The sequence below is a fragment of the Euphorbia lathyris genome, chromosome 6, assembly GCF_963576675.1.
Source record: "Euphorbia lathyris chromosome 6, ddEupLath1.1, whole genome shotgun sequence".
NCBI lineage: Eukaryota > Viridiplantae > Streptophyta > Magnoliopsida > Malpighiales > Euphorbiaceae > Euphorbia > Euphorbia lathyris.
The window spans coordinates 52,175,804-52,197,901 of NC_088915.1; the positions used below are offsets into that span (position 1 = coordinate 52,175,804).

Below are 22,098 nucleotides of genomic sequence, written 5' to 3' on the forward strand. Positions count from 1 at the left end.
ACCTCCAAATTATGGATGCTGGATGAGTGGTTTTTAATAAGCTGGTCGAATTTATTCTCGATCCGTTTAAAACCATCATCGTGATTACTTATTTTTCCACCGATATCATCTATAAATTTGTCGATTTTAGAAGATAAAGTGCTAATCGTATCTCTTGATTGATTTTGATAATTATTGGTACGATTTTGATTAGCATTTGCATTATTATTATTATCTTTCCAATTAAAGTTAGGATGATTCCTCCATCTAGAATTATAAGTACTAGAGTAAGGATTATTAGTTTGGTTTTGCCATTGGACAAAATTTACCTGTTCAATCTCGCTCATACCTTCGTAATCCTCATCCATTTGGATTGGATTACCATTGGTATCACATGGTGCCATAAACCTATCAATTTTATGCGATAAGGCAGAAAATTGGGCTTGTAACATCACGACAGGATCGAGATTCACTATACCTTTAACTGATGATGTGGTTGAGGACGATGGTTTCGCCACCGGTATGTGTCCACGTTCTGCGGGCCACATACTGCTGTTGATTGCCATTTCCTCCAAAAGTTCTCTTGCTTGGGCGGATGTCTTCTTCATAAACAACCCTCCCGATATAGCATCTAATGAACCTCTAGTTGTAGGATTAATTCCATTATAAAATGTTTGCATTAAAAGTGCATCGGGCAATTGGTGGTGTGGGGATAAACGTTGAAGTTCTTTAAAACGTTCCCAAGCCTCATAAAGAGTTTCATTATCATTTTGAGAAAAAGATGTTAACTCTTTTATGACTCTTGCCGTTTTTGCTAAAGGGAAATATTTTGATAAAAACACTTGGGCTAATTGTTCCCAAGTCGCAAATGTTGCACCACTCATAGAAGTTAACCACTCTTTGGCTCTATCCTTCAAAGTGAAAGGAAAGAGTCAAAGTTTGATTGCTTCGGCAGTCACATCTGGTATTTTAAAAGTGTCACAAATTTCTAGGAAATTTGTCAAATGGGTGAAAGGGTCTTCGTTAGGTAGCCCATAAAATGTTACATTGTTTTGCAACATATTAAGCAAAGCTGGCTTAATTTCAAATTGGTTTGCGGTGATTCTGGGTCTAACGATACTATTGGTTACATTGGCCACCCCTGGCCTAGCGTATTCCATAAGTATTCGTGGATTTGCCATATTTTCTGGCTCGGAATTTTGTTTGTTTTTGTTTTTCTTGTCTTTCTTTTTCTTTTTAAGTGTATTTTCAATTTCTGGATCTAACAGGTTTGGTGGAATGCCTGAACTTCGAGAACTGCGCATGAACTTGAAATTTTTGCATGAACCAAAACTACCTTCAAAATAGAATTGAAAAATAAATATGTTAGTAAATAAAAATAAATAAAATAAAAAAGTTAAAATAAGTATTTATAAACCTAGATTCGAAATAAAACACGAAAAATCTAAATTTTTGTTAAAAAATTTGGCGTTCCCCGGCAACGGTGCCAAAAACTTGTTGAGCGATTTCCGCAAGTGCACGGTTTTGCTTGTAGTAATAAAAAGATATCGATCCCACAGGGAACGTTTTTCAACAAAAACTAATTTATGTGTAGTTTAAATACGACTTGAGGTTTATAAGAATAGATAATCGTTATTTGAAATTGGTTTTGAGATTGATTGAATAAGAATTAGGTTAGAATATGTAAAATGTTAGAAATCAATTCTGTTTTGAATATGAATTACAAAACAGAAACATTTAGTGTTTAAAATAAGAGATTTATTGTGTTCGTTTGCATTAAGCAAAGAAAACAACTTTAAACTTTGTATAAATCATAAAAGTGTAATAAAGTAAACTCCTTCAATTAAAAGGCTTTGAACCGTAGACAATCCTCCTACGATCGGGTTAGATTGCTACCTTAACCAAATTAACACTTATTTCCGATAAGCCGACTTAACGATCATATCGTCCTTAAGAATGAATTTGCTTAAGTGTTCAACAAAGTTTCCTTGTAAAGATATTGAATTTAACTACGTTTTAATGAAAACACCAGAACTCACTTCGGATCTTTTACCAAATTTCTACATAAAATTATATTGAATCAAATGAACTTTATTAGATGAAATGTGAATCTGATACAAGTTTACAGAGAATAAAAAGCATGGAAGCATTCAAGAGGACTTAGTGAGTCCGGGTTGTCAATCCTTCCTCAAACCTCGTTAGAGTTTGTCAGGCTCCGGGGTTGAATCCGCTACTTAATCTTCTTGCTGAATCTTCTGAATAGAGATGGTTCTTCTACTACCAAAATGTAAACTAATCTTCGAACAGATCTTAATCTAAATCTAAATGCTACTGTGTTTGTAATTAATTGATAAACAATGTGTTTACATCATATCGTTTTTACAAAATCAAACTTCTAACTCTGAATCGTTCTTGACTCAGAATTGCTGCATAAATTCTGTACTAAATCTTAACTCTCAATATCTCCTTTTACAACTCTGAATCAACACTTTATTTATAGATGTTGAAGAGTCGTGTCTAGGGGACGTGTCTGCTGCGAAGAGACGTTTCTATCCACTCGAACGGACGCGTTTCTTTGGAATCGAACATGTGTATATTGTGCTGACAGAAAATCTGATGTTACCGAGAATGGTAAATCTCTACCGAGATTAGGGGGGCAGGTTTTGGTCTTCGAAAACGGAGGAGAGAGAGGTCAGGAGGACGCATGTCGCGATCGAGAATAGGGAATCTCAGTCGCGACACGGGTGTTTATTCCCGTCTCCGGCTTCATTTCCCGTCTTCGTTTCGATGCGTTTGATTTTCTTTGTCTTTGACTCTTTTCGTAGGATTTTTCCTTCGTTTCTGACCTTTTTCGCTCCTATTTGGATTTTACCAAATATTTAGGTACCTTGCATGAAAGAAACATATTCGGACGTAAAAGTACTCTAAATAGATATAAACAGCACAAATTCGTAGCAAAACTAATGTAAATAATGATGATATTTTAGGTATATTTTGGGCTTAACACAACACGTTTACCTTCTCTATAGATATGGGTGATGCAGACCTGCATCAAAGAACATTACTCCTGTCAGTGAAGCCAAGGTTGACGCACCGACCAAGGCACTAAGGTTGATTTCGTCTTCAACAGATTAACCGTGTATAAAGAATCAGATTCAATCCATAGTTGATGCCATTATTTTTCCCACGCAACATCAATGGAAAACATTACCGCCTTAATTTCCGCTAAATATGCATACATGGAGGGAAAGCAAAACAACCCCGAGGAAAGCCACGGGCTGTTCTAATGATCTCGCCAAACTTAGAGCTCCCATGGCCGAGTCGTCCATGTTAACTTTCACCCATCCCAAAGGAGGCCGAACCCATCGAATCGGTATTAAATTTGGAGCAGGCGGTGGAAGAGCAGCAACCCAGATACTATATAAAATTCTACAATCCCGACTCGTAGAGCAGTAATCTCGTTTAATAAAATCGGATTCCTGAATGAACGAACGAAGACAAACAAGCGAGCTTTGGATTGAAGGTCGCTCAGAATCAAACACATTCGCAACTGGCTTTCCATATCAACCAAATGCAACTTGTGATTGCATCACTCCACAAATTACCCATTTTAACCTCACAAAATTTGATCCTAAGGGGGCCAAGAGAGGTGGGGAGGATCGGCCGATCCTCCGGCCCTACAGGAAAACCCCAAAGAGAGGGTTTTCCTTCCTGGCTCTGCTAGGGGCCGCAAAGACTGGAGTCTCTCCACCCATGACGACTGAAGAAGACGATGCAGAAGATAGATTTTCTATCTTTTGCATCGTCTTTTTTTATACAAAGCAGCTACACAAAACAACGTCATTTTGTGCAGTACAAAACGTCGTCGTTTTATGGTGGTGCTTTGTAAAAAAAAATTGATAGCCCTTTCCATTCAACAACTTTTGTTAAATACGAGAAAGCCTTTCTTTCTTTCTCTTTTTTTTCTTTGTTATTCGAACACAACGTAACAAAATAGAGAAAGTTAAAAAAAAAATATCCTAAATTTCTCAACACTTTTCCTTCAAATTCTTTCATCCAACCATTTTCTTTTCTACTCTCACTCAACTTTAAGTAAGTTTTTGATTTTCCATTGTTTATTTTATTTCTAGATTTTATTTTATGATTTCTAAATTAGAGATTTCTAAATTGAGGTTTCTTATATATTGGTTGTTTACAAATTCTTTCCTATTAATTCTATTAATTTAGGCATTCCTAACTCAGGGTTTAATTTAGGTTTTCTAATTTAAGAATTTCTAATTTAGGATTTCTAATTTCGGGATTTTTAATTTAGGGTTTAATTTAGAATTTCTAATTTACTTTATCTGTATAAAAAATGAAGCACTTGTACAAAATTTTCAGAACATGTCATTTTGGAGGGATAAATTGACACTTGTTAGGCATTAATTTTCTTATTATTATAGGCACACAAATATTTTTTACTCCCATTTTACGATATAATTTGCATTTTATATTGTTTATATTATTTTTATAAATATGTCATGTTTAGTTCTGGATTTTTAGGTTCGGGGTCCGCCACTACTTGATCCACCACTGGTCACATGACTAAATTAGACCCATGCTCCGGGACTAGTAAAAGGAGCTATACTACTAATACTATTGTACCAGTGAATATTTTCTTTTTTATTATTATTATTATTATTATTATTATTATTATTATAGGGAAGGTTAAAGAAAGCAAACCAAAAAATTAAAAACAAACTAAGCCCTATCTTGGAAGTCAAGTGCCACACCTATCCTCATAAATAATACTCTGAGTCATCTCAGAAGTCTAAAGGAAACAGAGCGGAATTCGCTATCCAGTCAGCTACTTGATTTCCTTATAAAAAGTGGATGAACAACTTGAGCTTGCAATCTTTACCTTTAAAACTGTGACAGTAATAGATAATTCAGGCATAAGGTTATGCTCAAAAATCTCCAGAGGGTCCAAAGAAGAGAGCCAAAATCTGAGCCAAAACTGGTGAACAGACTCAGAGATTGAGATAGAAACCTCCACACCATCTCCTATTAGAATCCCTGATTAGAAGCATCAGAGGTGAATATATATTAACATTAACAGAAGCTTATAATAAAGAGAAAGATAAAAAGAAAAGAAAAAGAAATGGGCACATAATAAAGAGCAATCTTTATCAAGCTTGTGTTTAAGTGATGGCTCTTGGGAAAGTTTAGGACCGCAGCCATATGAACATACCAACATTAATGCTCTCTTCTATCTTTCTGATTTTGAAGGCTAATGGGGGGACCTCTTTTCTCTATCTTTCCTTCTGCCACATTACATGCAATCTTTTTCTCTTTTTTTTTGGGTTTTAGGTTGAATGTGATTGTGATATGATGTTAATGGAGGTATATATTTATTATGATATGGATAACTGATAAGTGCACTAGATAGATATTGATGCCTGCTTCATATTTATTATATCAGTTTTCTTCGCATGGACACTCATCAACACACGAATTTGACCATTCACCGTTAGATCTAGGCTAATTAAAATTTTAAAGTGGTGATTCAAAACATCCTAAGTCTTATATTTATTCAATCTAAATCTGACGGTGAATAGCCACACATCAATGTTTATGTGAACGTAACTGTGTTTTACTGCTTAAAAATTATATTTTTAATTAATCTTCTTCTGTTTACTGATTCTTGATTCTTGAGAGAAGATATTAATTATTAGTCCAATGTAGGATATGTCACTGTTGAGTAATAACTTTGGATGGTCATACATACTCTATATTGACTCACTTGCCCTAACTTGCCTTTCATGTGATTTTATGTACATCAATAGTCAAACTGTTATACTTAAACAAAATATTCTACACCGACTAAGTATTTATATATATTTATTTCTTAACACGATTAATCACTTTTAGTGATAATATACATCTATCTTTTAATTGATCGGTAGATTGTGATTCCACATGTATAGCTCAATGAAAATGTTTTGATTTGTATTAGGTAGATTGTGATTAAGAAACAATATAAAATATTTGAATTCTGATAAACAAATAAATGAATATGGGTTAAGGAAGTTATCTGGTAGTCAGAGACAATATGGGGTCATAGATAGATGTTGATGGACCAAAATTGCCATGCATATGGTCCTATTTGTTGGTCCCAATTTTTAAATTTCTCTTCCAGATAGCTTCTTGGCCAGTTAAACTGTTCTATAAATATAATATTATAATATCTTTTGTTTTCCTTATTTGTATATTACCTTCATCACTTGATGTAAAATGAATATCAACTTATATCACTCTTTTTTTAACTACTAATTGGACTTTTATAATTTTGTTCCTAACTTGGTTATAGTTAAAATTCACTAGTCCTCTCTATAAATGATGGAATATATTTAGAGATTGTAAAAGTACACACGTATCCTATTATATGACACAGTTTTAATATTTGAGTTTATCTTAGTATAAGTAATGTGTTATTTTTAGATCGAAACAAAATTGAATTGTAAATTTTTGAATTGGGTTAGAATTGACATGTTAACCCAACAATGACACAAATAGTAAAATTATTCTTATATATTTTTTTAATATTTTTACATGTCACATTTATTAATAAATATAATAAAATTACAATTATTACTTAAAAATATGACTTGAACCTTTTATATTATTATAAAAACATTACATGACTCGCCAATATGATACCAGCCGACTTTCAGATAGTTAGATTATTAATCCACAATGACATAAAGTACTTGAACATATTACCATGTTCACTTATATGTTTAGAAGTTACTATTAATATACCTACATAGTAAAATTATGTGATCTAAATATATGACACCAGATCGATACTAATTTAATTTGAATAGATTAACATAATTATAATGCAAAAGATTTTAGATTGTATTAGAATTAAGTCATTTTGATATAGTAATTAAAAATTGACACAACACGTAACTCCAATAATTGTATGAAATCTATTAATCTAATGATGTGACAAATGACATAAATATGTGATAATAAGTTAATTTGTCTTACTACCTTGACAATTAAGATCTAATAATATTATTGCATTTTTCTGAAATTTGCATTGATTAATTCCAAATTTATTTTTATTGCAACATTTTTGGATATTTAAAATATCTAACAATATTATGATTTATTTCTTTACATTTCTTTTTCAAACAACAACAACAACAACAAAACCTTAGTCCCGAAATGATTCGGGGTCGGCTAACATGAACCATCATATAAAACCGTGAAAATCAAGTCGTGTCAGCGACACAGATTCGCTCCCTCCACTCCGTCCTATCCACTACCATATTTTCCTCAATTCCCAATAAACTCATATCACTCTCGATCACCCTCCTCCAAGTTTGCTTAGGTCTTCCCCTACCCCTCACCACTACATCCCTTTGCCACTCTTCGGTTCTCCTAACCGGCGCATCAAGCGCTCTACGTCTCACATGGCCAAACCACCTTAGTCGGTTTTCTCTCATTTTATTCTCAATAGATGTAACCCCTACTTTTGTCCTAATTATTTCATTACGCACCCGGTCCTTTCTCGTGTGACCACACATCCATCTCAACATACGCATCTCCGCCACCGACATCTTATGGATGTGGCAGTGTTTCACTGCCCAACACTCCGTACCATATAACAATGCTGGTCTAATTGCCGTCCGGTAGAATTTTCCCTTCAATCTATTAGGCATGCCGGGATCACAAAGGAAACCCGTAGCACTCTTCCACTTCGACCAACCAGCTTTAATCCTATGGGCAACATCTCCATCTACTTCTCCATCCGTTTGGATAATAGATCCTAAATACCGGAAGCAATCCGAGGCCTGAACAACTCTCCCATCTAGGGTGATTGTCCCTGCCTCCCTACTCCTACGGCCGCTAAACTTACACTCCAAATATTCTGTCTTACTTCGACTCAACTTAAAGCCTCTAGATTCTAGAGTTTGCCTCCATAGTTCCAACTTCATCTCCACTCCTTCTTTCGTCTCATCAACCAACACAATATCATCTGCAAACAGCATGCACCATGGTATACCATCTTGAAGTGAACTTGTTAGTTCATCCATAACGATGGCAAAAAGAAATGGGCTTAGTGCGGAACCTTGATGCACTCCAATCGTAATAGGAAACTCTTCAGTTTTCCCAACACTAGTACGTACACTCGTGCATACTCCCTCATACATGTCCTTTATGATGTCAATATATTTCCGCGAAATGCCTTTCCTTATCAAGGCCCACCAAAGTACTTCCCTTGGTACCTTATCATATGCTTTCTCCAAGTCAATGAAAACCATATGCAAGTCTTTCTTCTTATTTCGATGGTGCTCCATTAATTGTCTCATTAGATGGATGGCTTCCATAGTTGATCTTCCCGGCATAAAGCCAAACTGGTTTTCCGAGATCTTCACCGTCCTCCTTAGCCTTTGTTCAATCACTCGCTCCCAAAGTTTCATAGTGTGACTCATTAATTTGATTCCCCGATAGTTGGCACAATCTTGGACATCGCCTTTGTTCTTATACAAAGGGATTAAGGTACTTTTCCTCCATTCTGATGGCATCTTATTGTTTCTCCAAATTTTGTTGAAGAACGTCGTCAACCATTCGATTCCTCTTTCTCCCAAACATCTCCAAATCTCAATAGGGATGCCATCAGGTCCTACTGCTTTCTTCAACTTCATCTTACTTAATGCCATTTTGACTTCACCCTTTTGAATTCTCCGCAGGCATTCATGATTTATCATATCGTGATGGATACTTATATCTCCAACATCTTGTTGGCGATCTCCATTAAATAAGTCATCAAAATAGGACCTCCATCGTTCCTTGATATCCTTATCTCCAACTAGGACTTTCTGGTCCACATCCTTCACACATTTAACTTTTCCGAGATCTCGCGTCTTCCTATCTCTCATCCGAGCAATTCTATATATGTCTCTTTCCCCTTCTTTCGTATCCAATCTTGTATACAGATCCCGATTCACCTTTGCTCTAGCATCTCGTATGACCTTCTTTACTTCCCTTTTAGCCTCTTTGTATTTTTCGTAGTTCTCGTCACTCCTACATTTCCCCAATAGTTTATAGGATTCTCTCTTACTCTTTACTGCTTGTCGTACTTCTTCTGTCCACCAAGATGTGTCCTTACCCGGTGGCATGCTACCTTTAGATTCCCCTAGAACTTCCTTCGCTACTTCCCTTATACTATGCTCCATCTTATTCCATATTGAATCTATATCTGAATCCATATTGCAAGTCCAAATATCTTTTTTGGTCATCTCATCCACAAATTTTTGTTGATTCTCCCCTTGCAATTTCCACCACTTAATCTTAGTCTCTACTTGAGGTGTTTGTTTTCTTATACATTTCCTACTTCGAAAATCTAGCACCACTACTCTATGTTGGGTTGTCGTACTCTCACCAGGGATCACCTTACAATCAATATAACTCTTTCTCCAAGCACTCCTTACTAAGAAGAAGTCAATTTGGCTCGCATTACCGCCACTCCGATAAGTCACATTTCTTTTTCAAAAAAAAAAAAAAAAAGAATGAAAGGTATTTTAATTGATCGGATAGAATAGACATGCATAGAAATAAAGAATATATTAAAATCAACTAAAAATTGTATAATTATATTGTTTTGAGTTTATAATGTACACGGATTAAAGAAATTTATATGGTTGATATGCAATATAGTTTCCAAGTTGAGTTTATAACATATGGTTAGTGTGATAAGATATAATAATAAAATGAAATTGGGGAGAGTAGTATTGTGTGAATCATGCCATTCCCCAAGTGCCGTTCCAAAAATACACCACGTGGTCTTCCCTTACGTCCCTGAGGAGGTGGACCTTGTCACCCACTCTTCCCCCAACTCTATTTATACTCCTTTTTTCCCACTCTTCTCCCCCCAAAACACTAACTAACAAACTCTTTCTTCTTCTTCTCTCTCTCCCTCAATACTTTTTTATTTTCCTTCCATAATTTCCACTGGATCACTTCACTCCATGTCTACAGCTCCGACCACCGCTAATTGGGCTACCACCCAATTTTCTCGCCGTCTTTCCTCTTCCAATTCACTTCTCGATTTGAATTTTAACCGGAGTAAGTTCATTCCTAAAAGATCTAAAATTCACTGTGCTTTACAGTCTCATTCTGTTCTTCATTTCAATCAATCCCCATCCACTGCGATTCCTAAACATGATTCCTTTTCTCAACCTCAACCTCAACCACACCACTGGAATATCTTTCAAAAGGCTGCATCTTTTGCTTTAGATATGGCAGAAAATGCTTTAGTCTCTCATGAAAGCCAACATCAACTCCCTAAAACAGCCGACCCCCATGTCCAAATCGCCGGTAATTACGCTCCGGTGCCTGAACAATCTGCCCGCCACTCTCTTCCGGTCACTGGAACTATCCCTGATTGTATCAATGGTGTCTATGTCAGAAACGGTGCTAACCCACTTTTTGAGCCTACCGCCGGCCACCACTTATTTGACGGCGACGGTATGGTTCACGCTGTCTCAATTGATAACGGCAATGCTAGCTATGCTTGCCGTTTCACTGAAACGGAAAGATTGAAACAGGAGAAGGAATTGGGGAAGCCGGTTTTTCCTAAAGCAATTGGGGAACTCCATGGACACTCTGGTATAGCAAGGTTGATCCTTTTTTATGCTAGAGGTTTATGCGGTATTGTTGATCATAAAAAAGGTACCGGAGTAGCAAACGCCGGTCTTGTTTACTTCAACGACAGGCTTCTCGCTATGTCGGAAGACGATGTTCCTTATCAAGTACGTGTCACCCCGTCTGGTGATCTTGAAACTGTTGACCGTTACGATTTCAATGGCCAACTTGATCATACAATGATTGCTCATCCAAAGGTTGATCCTATTTCTAAAGAGCTTTTTGCTCTTAGCTACGACGTCATTCAGAAGCCTTACCTCAAGTACTTCCGATTTTTTCCCGACGGAACGAAATCACCGGACGTCGATATCCCACTCGATGTCCCGACGATGATGCATGATTTTGCAATCACTGAGAATTTTGTGGTAATCCCTGATCAGCAAGTGGTTTTCAAGCTTCAAGAAATGATCAGCGGTGGTTCTCCCGTTATCTACGACAAAAACAAGGTATCGCGGTTCGGAATTCTTGCAAAGAATGCTCGTGATTCCAACGATATTATATGGATAGAGTCGCCGGATACTTTTTGTTTTCATCTGTGGAATGCGTGGGAGGAACCGGAATCCGATGAAGTAGTGGTGATCGGATCTTGCATGACTCCACCGGACTCTATTTTCAACGAATGTGAAGAGAAGTTGACGAGTGTATTGTCGGAAATCAGGCTGAATTTGAAGACGGGTAAATCGACGCGCCGCCCTATAATTGAAGAGACAGAGCAAATCAATTTAGAAGCAGGGATGGTGAACCGGAACAAGCTAGGAAGAAAGACTCAGTACGCATATTTAGCCATTGCTGAGCCGTGGCCTAAGGTTAGTGGTTTCGCCAAGGTTGATCTTTTTACTGGGGAGGTAAAAAAGTACATTTACGGCGATAAAAAATTTGGTGGTGAGCCCTTTTTTCTACCGGGTAACGACCCCAATAATGAAGGTGAAGATGATGGATACATTCTCTCTTTTGTACATGATGAGAAGAAATGGAAGTCAGAGCTTCAAATTATAAATGCTAAAAATTTAGAGCTAGAAGCCACAGTGAAATTGCCATCAAGGGTGCCTTACGGGTTTCACGGCACGTTCATAGACGCAAAGGAGTTGGTGAATCAAGCATAAGCATAATTGAAGGATGAGAGTTACCGTGGTAAATAGGAGATTTTGACCAGAGGGATGATGTCTTTATCCCCGGAAAATCTCCTGAGCTAGCATTTAGAAGACTAAGCCTAGCCTTTTGTTTGGTGTATATTATACTAGTATTAAAAAGAAACCAGCTTGTAGCTTTTGGACAGTAGCTAGGTTTCGAGCTCAGCTGGTTTCTGTTCTGTTTCTTTTCATATATTTTACCCTGTTTTCTTATATTATATTATATACACTCTGCTTTTGCACTTAATTACCGTTGTTTTTCTCAAATTCGAATCCTAATATACCTAAGTTCAAATCTTAACGAATACAGAGAACTTTAAATCGAAAAGAATTCGAACAGGATAAATTATAAAAAGAATACTGTTTTTTTCCATGTATTTCATGTTGAGTTAATTTGAAGAATAGATAGAGGGTAAAATGATGTAATAATTAATGTGGCTGAAACATTCCATGTGCCCACAATTTATGTTGAAATATAAAGGGCTAATGTTTGCCAATTTCCATGTTATCACTTTCACTTCCGCTGTTTCATAATTGGTACATGTTTTGTCATTTTCACCCTCTTTTTAAATACTCCCTTTTTGTTTCAACACACTATTGAGAGTTACTTGCTCTTCATATACAACCGTCCAATGCTCCATATATTCTATACTCTATGTTTTAAACATGACTCTCATATATACATTCACTAATTACTAATGGACAAAGTCCTACATTGTTGATCTTAATTAAGTAGTTAGATTTAATGTTAAGCCGGGTGTTGATGTTACACATTGTATTAGAGTAAATAGTTAGGTTTGGTTAATTAAGTAGTTACAGTTAATGTTAAGCTGATTTAGTTAGACAGATGTTGATGTTACCATTATACTAGTATGAGAGACTATATGTGAAACTTTTCTATTCCATAAAAAATCTTCTCAATTTTCTTGGATCTGTATACTTTTTTTCAAGGATTGATTCATTTTTCTTTCCAATTTGATTTTCTAGATCCAATTTTTTAGTTTTTCCATATGTTGTTCTTGCGATTACTCTGCTCTTTGTAATCTTTCTTTCTTTTACAAGTATGTCTTATATTGCAACAATAATTGGGAGAATGACAATAATAATAATCAAACTTCGAATTCAATGAACAACACAATATATCTAGATTATTCAACAAATATGCTTGTGAATCAAAAGAATACAAACAGAAGAGCAAGCAATCATGGTTTTGCTGATATTTCGTAAAATATGTACAATATTTTCTTCATTTGTCACATGAGAATCCTAATTTGATTTTGGTTACAACCATGGGAAGAAATTAAAGGCTTAATGAAAGTAATCACTATTAAATCCATATAAAGAAGCGTTAATTATAAAATTGGCCCAATTGAGAGGTCCGTTTATATTTTTGGACCCATTAGAACATATGTTACCAAACTAGATACTTGTATTGTTAATTTTTAAGAAAAATTCCTATTTTATTCAAACCACCAATGCGGACAAAATTGTTATGCGAAGCAACTATGAATTTCTCTCAACGTGATAACACTTGCGAACAAGTACTGTGATTTTGGCTGCGATTTCAACAGATTTTCGCAACAAATTCAATGAAGTCGTGGTATGTTTCAATCTTCTTGTATCTTTTTTTTTTTTTGAAAGAATGCTGCTTTTATTAGAAGGCCGAATCGGCTAAAAGAATATCGATAAGGAACGGATGTGGACATGCCCACTCTCCACGAACAGACTCAGAGACAACCGCTCTTGCCAGGCAATGAGCTGCTGAATCTGCTGAACGCTTTACAAAAGAAATTGAGACTAACTCTAATTCTTGTACTAACTTTGAACAAAATAAAAGAATGTCAGCTAAGTAAGAGTTGTGAGAGGCGGTGGATTGTAGTTCTTGAACAAGTGCTAGACAATCTGTGCGAAGTTCAACTCTAGATAAACCTGATTGCTTAATCCATGAGAGAGCTTCCTTCAAAGCTACAGCTTCTGCCAGTATCGGTTCGAAGACACCCTCCATTGCTCTGTGGTAAGCATACATACATGAGCCAGCACGATCCCGGATGAGAAATCCTGTCGAGCAGTATCCTGCCTCTTTGAATATTCATGTATCTACGTTGCAGACAAGAAAGCCATCAGCCGGTTGTAGCCAACGAGTTGGAGGAGACGAAACCTTCCTGCTGTTGGTATTTTGAACTTCCTGTGCCGTATGCCATTCATGTATCTCCTTTTGAATTCTGATAGATATTGTTACGGGATTTGCTGTGCTATTATTCCATACCACCTCATTTCTGTGTTTCCATATGTTCCAAATTGCCACTGCAATTCCACTTATTTCCTCAGGCGAACCTTCTGATAATCGATGCACCAACCAATCTCGAAAGTTATCGATGGATAACATTCACTGATCCCGGAAGTAAATCGACCAAATTTGTCTTGTGAATGGACAGGCAGCAAACACGTGGTGTTCTGTTTCATCTTGTGCGTTACATAACGGGCATACATTGGGGTGACTACTGTGTTGAGCCGCTAGGTTGTGCATTGTTGGGAGGCAGTGTGTCAGTAATCTCCATATACAATTTCTGATTTTTGGAGCTACCATCATATTCCATATTTTATTCCAGTTGACCTGTGGATTCACAATATTCATTATTTGGTTTCCGATAGCTACCTGATATCCGCTTTTGACCGTGTAGACACCTCTCCTTTCAAATTGCCATAGCCAACCATCTTGTTGACATCCTAGACTTCTTGGTATAGAAAAAATTAGCTCCCGGTCCCTCTGATTAAAATTTGCTTGAACCAGCTCTCTATTCCAATTGCCATCTTCACATATAAGATCCTTTACCATTCCTGATGGTAAGTTGAACTGTTTAGCACTTGTTGGTATCGGGTTTAGCTTGTCTGGTAGCCATGGGTTGTCCCATATATCAATTGTATGACCATCTCCTACCTTGTTCCGTAGCCCTTTGAGAAGTAGATCCCGTCCTGCCAACAAACTACGCCAAATGTACGAGGGGTTGTGTCCCAAGGTCGCCTTCTGAAAAGAAAGATTTGGAAAATGTTTTGCCTTTAGAATCCGAGCCATTAATGATTTGGGTTCCTGAATGATTCGCCATCCTTGCTTGGCGAGTAATGCAGTGTTAAATTGTTTAATGTTTCTGAACCCCATTCCTCCCTGAGATTTTGGGATACATAATCGCTCCCATTGTTGCCAGTGAATCCCCGAGTTTGCGTCGCCGGATGCCCTCCACCAGAACCTGTTTAACATCTTGCTAATCTCTTCACAAAACTGGTCCGTCATTAAGAATACACTCATTATGAAGGTAGGGATCGATTGTAGGACTGCTTTTATTAAAATCTCCTTACTGGCTCTAGAAAAGAATTTTTCCTTCCAATTGCTGATACGGTTCCAGATACGATCTTTCAGATATCCGAATGCTTGCACTTTACTTCTTCCTACAATAATTGGCGCCCCCAAATACATACCTAAATCTTCCACTTCATTAACGCCCAGCAAGCCGATTATTGATTGCCTAATCTCTTGTGCTGATCCCTTGCTGAATAGTAAAGATGATTTTTGGTAGTTAACTTTCTGTCCCGATGCTGTTTCATATACCTTTAGGCAATGTAAAATAGCTTCTGCCTCTCTATTCTTTGCTTTGAAAAATAAGAAGCTGTCATCTGCGAAAAAAAGGTGAGAGACACAAGGTGCCGTTCTTGCCACCGAGCAACCATGGATGAGACATGCCCTTTCTTTAGATGTGAGGAGAACTGATAAGCCTTCTGCACATATGAGAAATAGGAATGGTGATAGAGGATCCCCTTGTCTCAAGCCTCGTGTTGGTATGATAAGATTCCCTGCTTTCCCGTCATGGAGGATTCTGTATGATACTGAATTAACATACATCATCATCCATTTAATCCATTGTTGATGGAATCCCATTCTTACCAACATATTTTCCAAAAATTCCCACTCAACTCTCTCGTAAGCTTTGCTCATGTCTAGTTTGAGAGCCGCCATACCAGTACCTCTTGACAATTTTAATTTGTGGATTGCTTCATATGCTATAATGATGTTGTCAGATATTGATCTTCCAGAGAGGAAAGCACTTTGATTATCTGATATGACTTATGGTAGAATTTTTTTGAGCCTGTTTGCTAGCATTTTTTATATGATTTTAAACAATACGTTGCATAATGCTATAGGGCGGAGATCAGTTACATATGTTACCTCCAACTTCTTAGGAATGAGTACAATGAGCGTTTCGTTCAAGCTTGAAGGTATAGTGGCTGAATTGAGGAGATTCAAGCATGTGTCAGTCACGTCAGTCCTGACAATGTCCCAGTATCTTTGGTAAAATGCTGGATTTAGTCCGTCAGGACCTGGGCTCTTGTCTGGGTGCATTGAAAAACAAGCAGCTCTAACCTCTTCGGTAGAAAAACGACGTATTAAGGCTGCATTTCCTGCTTCAGATACCTTTGTCGTGACCTTGTTTAAAATCTATGTTGCTTCGCTGCCCCGACTTGTAAATATATCCTGAAAGTAGTTTGTGATTAGTTCTTCAATGCCCGAGTTCCTACCACACCGTATTCCATCCTCGTTGATCAACTCTGTGACTGCATTATGTCTTTTCCTGGCTGTTGCATAATTGTGAAAGTATTTAGTATTTGAATCGCCCTCCCGAAGCCAGTACAATTTTGCACGCTGACGCCAAAAATCTTCCTGCTGTGCCAAGGCTTTATTGTATTCTAGGGATTCTTGACGGTACATCTCGATTCCATACGTATCCACTCGATTTTTGAGACGTTCAATCTGGTCACGTAAACTTGAAATGATCTTTGTGAAGTTCCCTTGACGATTTCTGCTCCAACATAGTAATGTTGATGTACATCTGCTGATCTTTTGTTCAATTGGGCTCTCTTTTATTTGATTCCATGCTTGTTCGATTATATTGCTACATTGCTCATCCCGTATCCAATTATTTTCGAACTGAAATCTCCTTGGTGAAGTGACTCGAATCCAGATTTTAATTTCCAGGAGAATGGTTGTATGATCTGAGCAAGTAGTTGTCATGTTGCGCAGTGTTGAGTTTGGAAACTGCTCTCTCCATTGAGTATTAATGAGAGCACGATCCAGACATTCCTCAATCCAATGTGAAGTTCCCGGACCAGTTTCCCATGTATAAGGGTATCCATGCATTGGCAAACTGTTGAGATTACATTCTTCTACCACCAGTTGAAATCCTTCTAGCAAGCTATTTGGATGTCTGTTTCCTCCTCTCTTGTCCGATTGTTTAAGGAGATCGTTGAAATCCCCAATGCAACACCATGGCTGATTGTCTGTTGTAGCCAATGATCGAAGTAAATCCTAGGAATCTCGTCTTCTGCTTCGTTCCGGATAACCGTAAAAGCCCGTTAACCTCCAATCAGGTAGACTGTTAATCGAGATTATTGCATCAATGTAGTTGTCTGAGGAAGACCTCACTGTCACCTATGCACCTTTATTCCACATTAAAGCCAACCCTCCTCCAATACCTTTACTGTCAACAGCATACCATTCATCAAAACCAATCTTCTTACAAATGTTCCTTACTCTTTCTTTAGCCACCTTTGTCTCCATAAGGAAGAGAAACAAAGGTTTGTGGACCCGAACCAAGTCCCTTAGGACGTTAACTGTCCGTGGGTTGCCCAGACCCCGGCAGTTCCAGCTGATGAGACTCATGGCTCTTGACGGGCCTGACTCACAAGTCCCGTCTCTTCTCCGTTTTTGTACTGAACGGTGCAGTTTGTATCAATCTCCATATTCCCTATTACCACTCTCTTCCTCTTTGGCACAATACTGACGCCCTCATCTATGTTACTGTTACTATTTATGAGTGGCTTCGATGCTCCCGAGGGAAAGCCAAAAATCTTGTTGTTCTTTTGAATAGAGCCTTCAGCAGACCCTGTATCACTGTCAGTCTCACTAAAAACATCATGAAACTCCTCTAAAGGTTTACGGAGCCATGCTTTGCCGTTTATACTACCTGGATTTCGTATCGTGGCTCTCAAGAAACTGCCATATCTCATTTCCGATGGGTTATCAGGATTGTCAAATAGTGCATTACAAAACTTGTCAGTATGCCCTAATATACCACAATAAAAGCAGAATTGCGGCAATCGTTCATATTTGAATGCCACCCAGAATTTTGGACCCCCTCTGCGTTGTGAGAATTGTCCGATTTTGAGACTTTTCCTCGTATCAATAGTTACCTTGATTCTCAAATAGCTTCTCCTCATTCCTATGAATTTTTTTGGGTCACTATCAATGAATCTTCCAAGGTCATTACCCATAGCACGACAAGCTGCTTCTGTCTGAAAGTCAATGGGTAAATCATAAATTTGTACCCATATGATTAGGTTATGCAACTCAACTTGTGATGCATGTTCTGAGGTTTGCAATTGTTGTACCACCATGACATTCTGATTGAAAGTCCAGGGGCCATCGTTCAGCACTCTGGCTATATCCCGTTCGTGATAAAATTGAAATAAGTATCTCCCTCCAATCTCTGTTTCTGTAGCTGTGACTCCTTTTACTAGCCTCCAGATTGAAGCTAATGTTGATTGCATTGAATCGAAGTGTATAGTGCGAGCTGATAAGAATTGACCAATAACAAAGAGTTGCGGAGTTGTGTCTGGTGGTAATAGTAGTTCGTCTCCCAGGATCAATCCAGATTCTTCGTTGTCCCCTATGTGCAGATTGGCGTATCCAGTTTCTATATTGTTGTTGTTTTCCATGATGAACGTAATTGTAACCGCGTAATTTCGAGATTTTGGTTGATTGCAGGTTACGTCAGGTTTAGGGTTTAGAGAAAACGAATTGGGGCGATTTTAGGGTTTAGTTTGTATGGTGCGAATGAGAACGATGCATAGAATCAGGGTATTGGTGCGAGTCTATGCTGTAAATTGTTGCGATTAAGGAATGGTTGGGTTAGAATCAGAGAAAGCAGGGGAAATTAAGCGAAACTTATTTGGATTTAGGGCATCTCAAGAGAGAAGACAAAGAAAACACTCCAACGGGAGAGACAATCTTCTTGTATCTAATAACATGAAATCACATCATGTTTAGGCTTTGCGGGTTTTGAGTTTAGTTTTTCATATAATTTAATGCTTTATTCGGGTTAGAATTATGCTTAATAGCATATTTATACATTGGAAACTTATTTGGGATATATTTGTATGATCGAATAGGTTATAAATCATCTTATTTCAATAGTCCTATAATTTCGCAGTCATGAAAAATCTTTCGTAGCAGAAGCAACTGTGGAAGAAATTCATATTAGTCATCTGAATTCCCACCATGGTTGGTTGAAGTGAATGGAGGAGTACCTTCACAGTCTCACACTGTGAAGGGATTTAATAAATGGTTGGCTAAATTTCTGACCTTAACCTTTGAATTTTTGTGCCATTAGCTAGTGAATCTAGGTATTTAAGCATAAATGCAACATTAAAAATTTGAAATTTGATGCAGCAAATTGTTTGAAAATTGATGGCAGTATGTTTTTCCGTAAAACAAGAATGTAGTCAAAGAAGACGGAGAAGTGATTGCATCACTCAGTTTGTGATTTTGTTACGTCACCCACAAATTAAGGAGAATTTTATTTTACTAACAAATCAATAATTACATCATTTTCAGTCTAAAAAAGAAGGCCTTCTATTTTACTTGTCCTTTCAAAATCTAAAATGTGCTTACATCATATACATATACGGCATATGTAACCGATAAATAATTTATTATATCGTTTTTTTTAACCAATTTATTATATTGTTTTTCTTCGTACAAATCTATTTAAAACCAAACCAATATTTCTGTTTTAAGTATCGTATTTTTTTTAGTTTGTAAGTGTATCCATCGTCGACGGTAATGACTATTCACTTTCGCTATGGATGGGACTGCTGGCCACGAAAATTCTTTCCATATTGTATTTGATTTGAAATTGGTCTCAATTATTAATTGATAATTTTACTATTTAATTTTTTTCAATTCGGTTCGATTGTTGAATCGATACACAACCGGTGGTAATTAATGAAATTTTGCAAGTTATTTTGTGACGCAGCTGGCCATAAAAAAATAAATACTGCCAACTAATTAATTTTAATGAGTTTTATTTAAAGAATTTTAATGAGTTTTGAGAGCTTATTTATTGAACATATTTTTTTAAATACTAAAATTATATTTGATTTTACAGATTTACAAGTAAATAATTGTTTCTTTTACTCTTAAAAAATTTATTTTTTTATTGCAAAAGATAACATATACTTTAAAATATTAAAGAAGAAAAAAAGACCAAAATACATTGTTTAAAAAAATGTCACATCATCTTTACCAACAAAGCTCGGCTGTTACGCCAAGTTTGGATTCATCAGCACGCCCGATTAGCAACCAGCGGCAATGCGAACCCGGTGGAGCTGTTGTGTCATCTGCAGCAACACGAACTGGTGATGCTGCTCCGTCAGCCGCAGCAACACGATCCAGCCAATAGCAAGTCGGGGAGGCCGACGGCACTGTTCCGCCATCTGTAGCAGGTCGAATTCGACAACAGCAAATAGGGGAGGCCGAGGGCACTGTTCCAATGCTACCAGCACACTCCAGTCAGTTTCCGCAACAATATGCAGTGAATGGCGGGGTTCTTTGGTCTAACGCAGTAGGGCCGTCCTGCTATGATCAGCGCCGCTCGAGCAGCAGCTTCACATTACATGCTCGGGCAACACCGAAGTGGAAACCACCGGCAAGGGGGTCAGTAAAGTGTAACATTGACAGCGCCATCTTCAAGGAAGCATGGTGTAACATCCCTAAAACCCTAAGTTATGAGTCTTCCCACATTTATATATGTTTTCATGATTGAATACCTACATTTTAGATTCATTGCATTGTCATTAGAAGTTTCATATGCATAATGCGATTACCGTGCGATTAGTAGGAGATTAATGTGTCGTTAAGATGTAACGATTGGTTAACTGAGTTAGGACTTAAACGAATGAATGAATGAATTAATATGTCCTAAATTGATTAACTTACACTTTAAGATGACTGAATTTGAGGTTTGTGAGCAAGCACGAGGTGTCACCCAATATTAAGACAAAATACACCTCTTCATTTTAAAAAGGATGTACAAGACTCCATCCTTATTATTTTCAGCCATATTTTCGAAGAGAGTTGCAGCAAACCTTCCTTTTTCATACACTAACACCCTCCAAAGAAAAATCTTCCAATTTCTTCCATTTTCAAGCCAAACAAGTCAAGTTAGGAAGCATACTAGGTGATAGACACAAGTTGAAGGTTAGTATGTTGTTTTAGCTTGTTTTCTATGAGTTTGAGATTTTGAAATACCTAGGTATGATTATAGGATTTGCTATGGCTGAGTTGTGATTGAGTTTGTTGGGTTTTGGTGTTGTTTAAAGTGGTTATAGGCTGTCCAAATGAAAGATATGTATCAAGTACCCTAAACAGAAATATAGGATACTGTTTTCAGTCATCTTGGAGCATATTTTTCATCTTGATATTGTTCGAATTTGAAGATACATAAAGAATAAACTATGTTCCTATATATGTTATGAAACCTTCTGTAAAATATGGGACTTTAATTCCATATATAGATGAAGAAAACCTAGATGGAACATGACTGCCTCGAAATTGAATGTCATGTGAGGCAGCCATGTTGATGTAGCATTTTGAGGACCTTCGAGTTAGAATTTGGGAAAGTTTATTCATACAGAAGTGTTCCTAACTACTTGCAGTATATGCCTGTAAAAATATTTGGTAATCCATTGTGTTTAACATGAGCTAGGTTGAGTGAATTATGGTAGATACAAATCTGGATAGTCTGTTTCTTGTCTGGAAACAGGACAGAATCATTTTGAATGCCATATATTGTGTAGAAGTGATATTAATGTGAATTTTGGATATGTTATACCCATATATGTCTAGTTTTAGTAGGTTCAAGAAACAGGGCATTTGGATTCATATAGAGAAAGTTATGGCAGAATGTGTGCTAGTAGGTCATGTGATGATCTAAGACAAAAGGATTAGATTGCATGAACTTTGTGGAGTTAGTGTCTTGTAAATCATATAGTATTCTGATGCTCGTAAAGTATATAGCAGTTAATAGGACAAGTGTATCCTATCGCAACAAGTAATAAAGTGCTAAGCACGAGATCGAACCATAAGGACTATTCGTTATAACTAGCAAATCTACCTAGAATGATCTAATTGTTTAGAGGGTTGGATAAATGTTGGGTTTTTGAATAACTAACTAATTGAATT

The 22,098-nt window shown here is 37.0% G+C and overlaps 1 protein-coding gene and 1 non-coding gene across 2 annotated transcripts; both read left to right on the plus strand.

Annotated features, from left to right (window-relative positions):
* Positions 1 to 675: 675 nt before the first annotated feature.
* Positions 676 to 782, plus strand: LOC136234359 (small nucleolar RNA R71). The gene has a single exon (XR_010691246.1). It is a non-coding gene; the product is annotated as a small nucleolar RNA R71 (small nucleolar RNA).
* A 9,110-nt stretch (positions 783 to 9,892) lies between these two features.
* Positions 9,893 to 12,054, plus strand: LOC136232969 (9-cis-epoxycarotenoid dioxygenase NCED2, chloroplastic). Its single transcript, XM_066022461.1, has one exon. It carries the CDS (start codon positions 10,002 to 10,004, stop codon positions 11,778 to 11,780), a length of 1,779 nt encoding a protein of 592 aa, XP_065878533.1. The 5' UTR covers positions 9,893 to 10,001; the 3' UTR covers positions 11,781 to 12,054.
* The last annotated feature ends 10,044 nt before the right edge of the window (positions 12,055 to 22,098 follow it).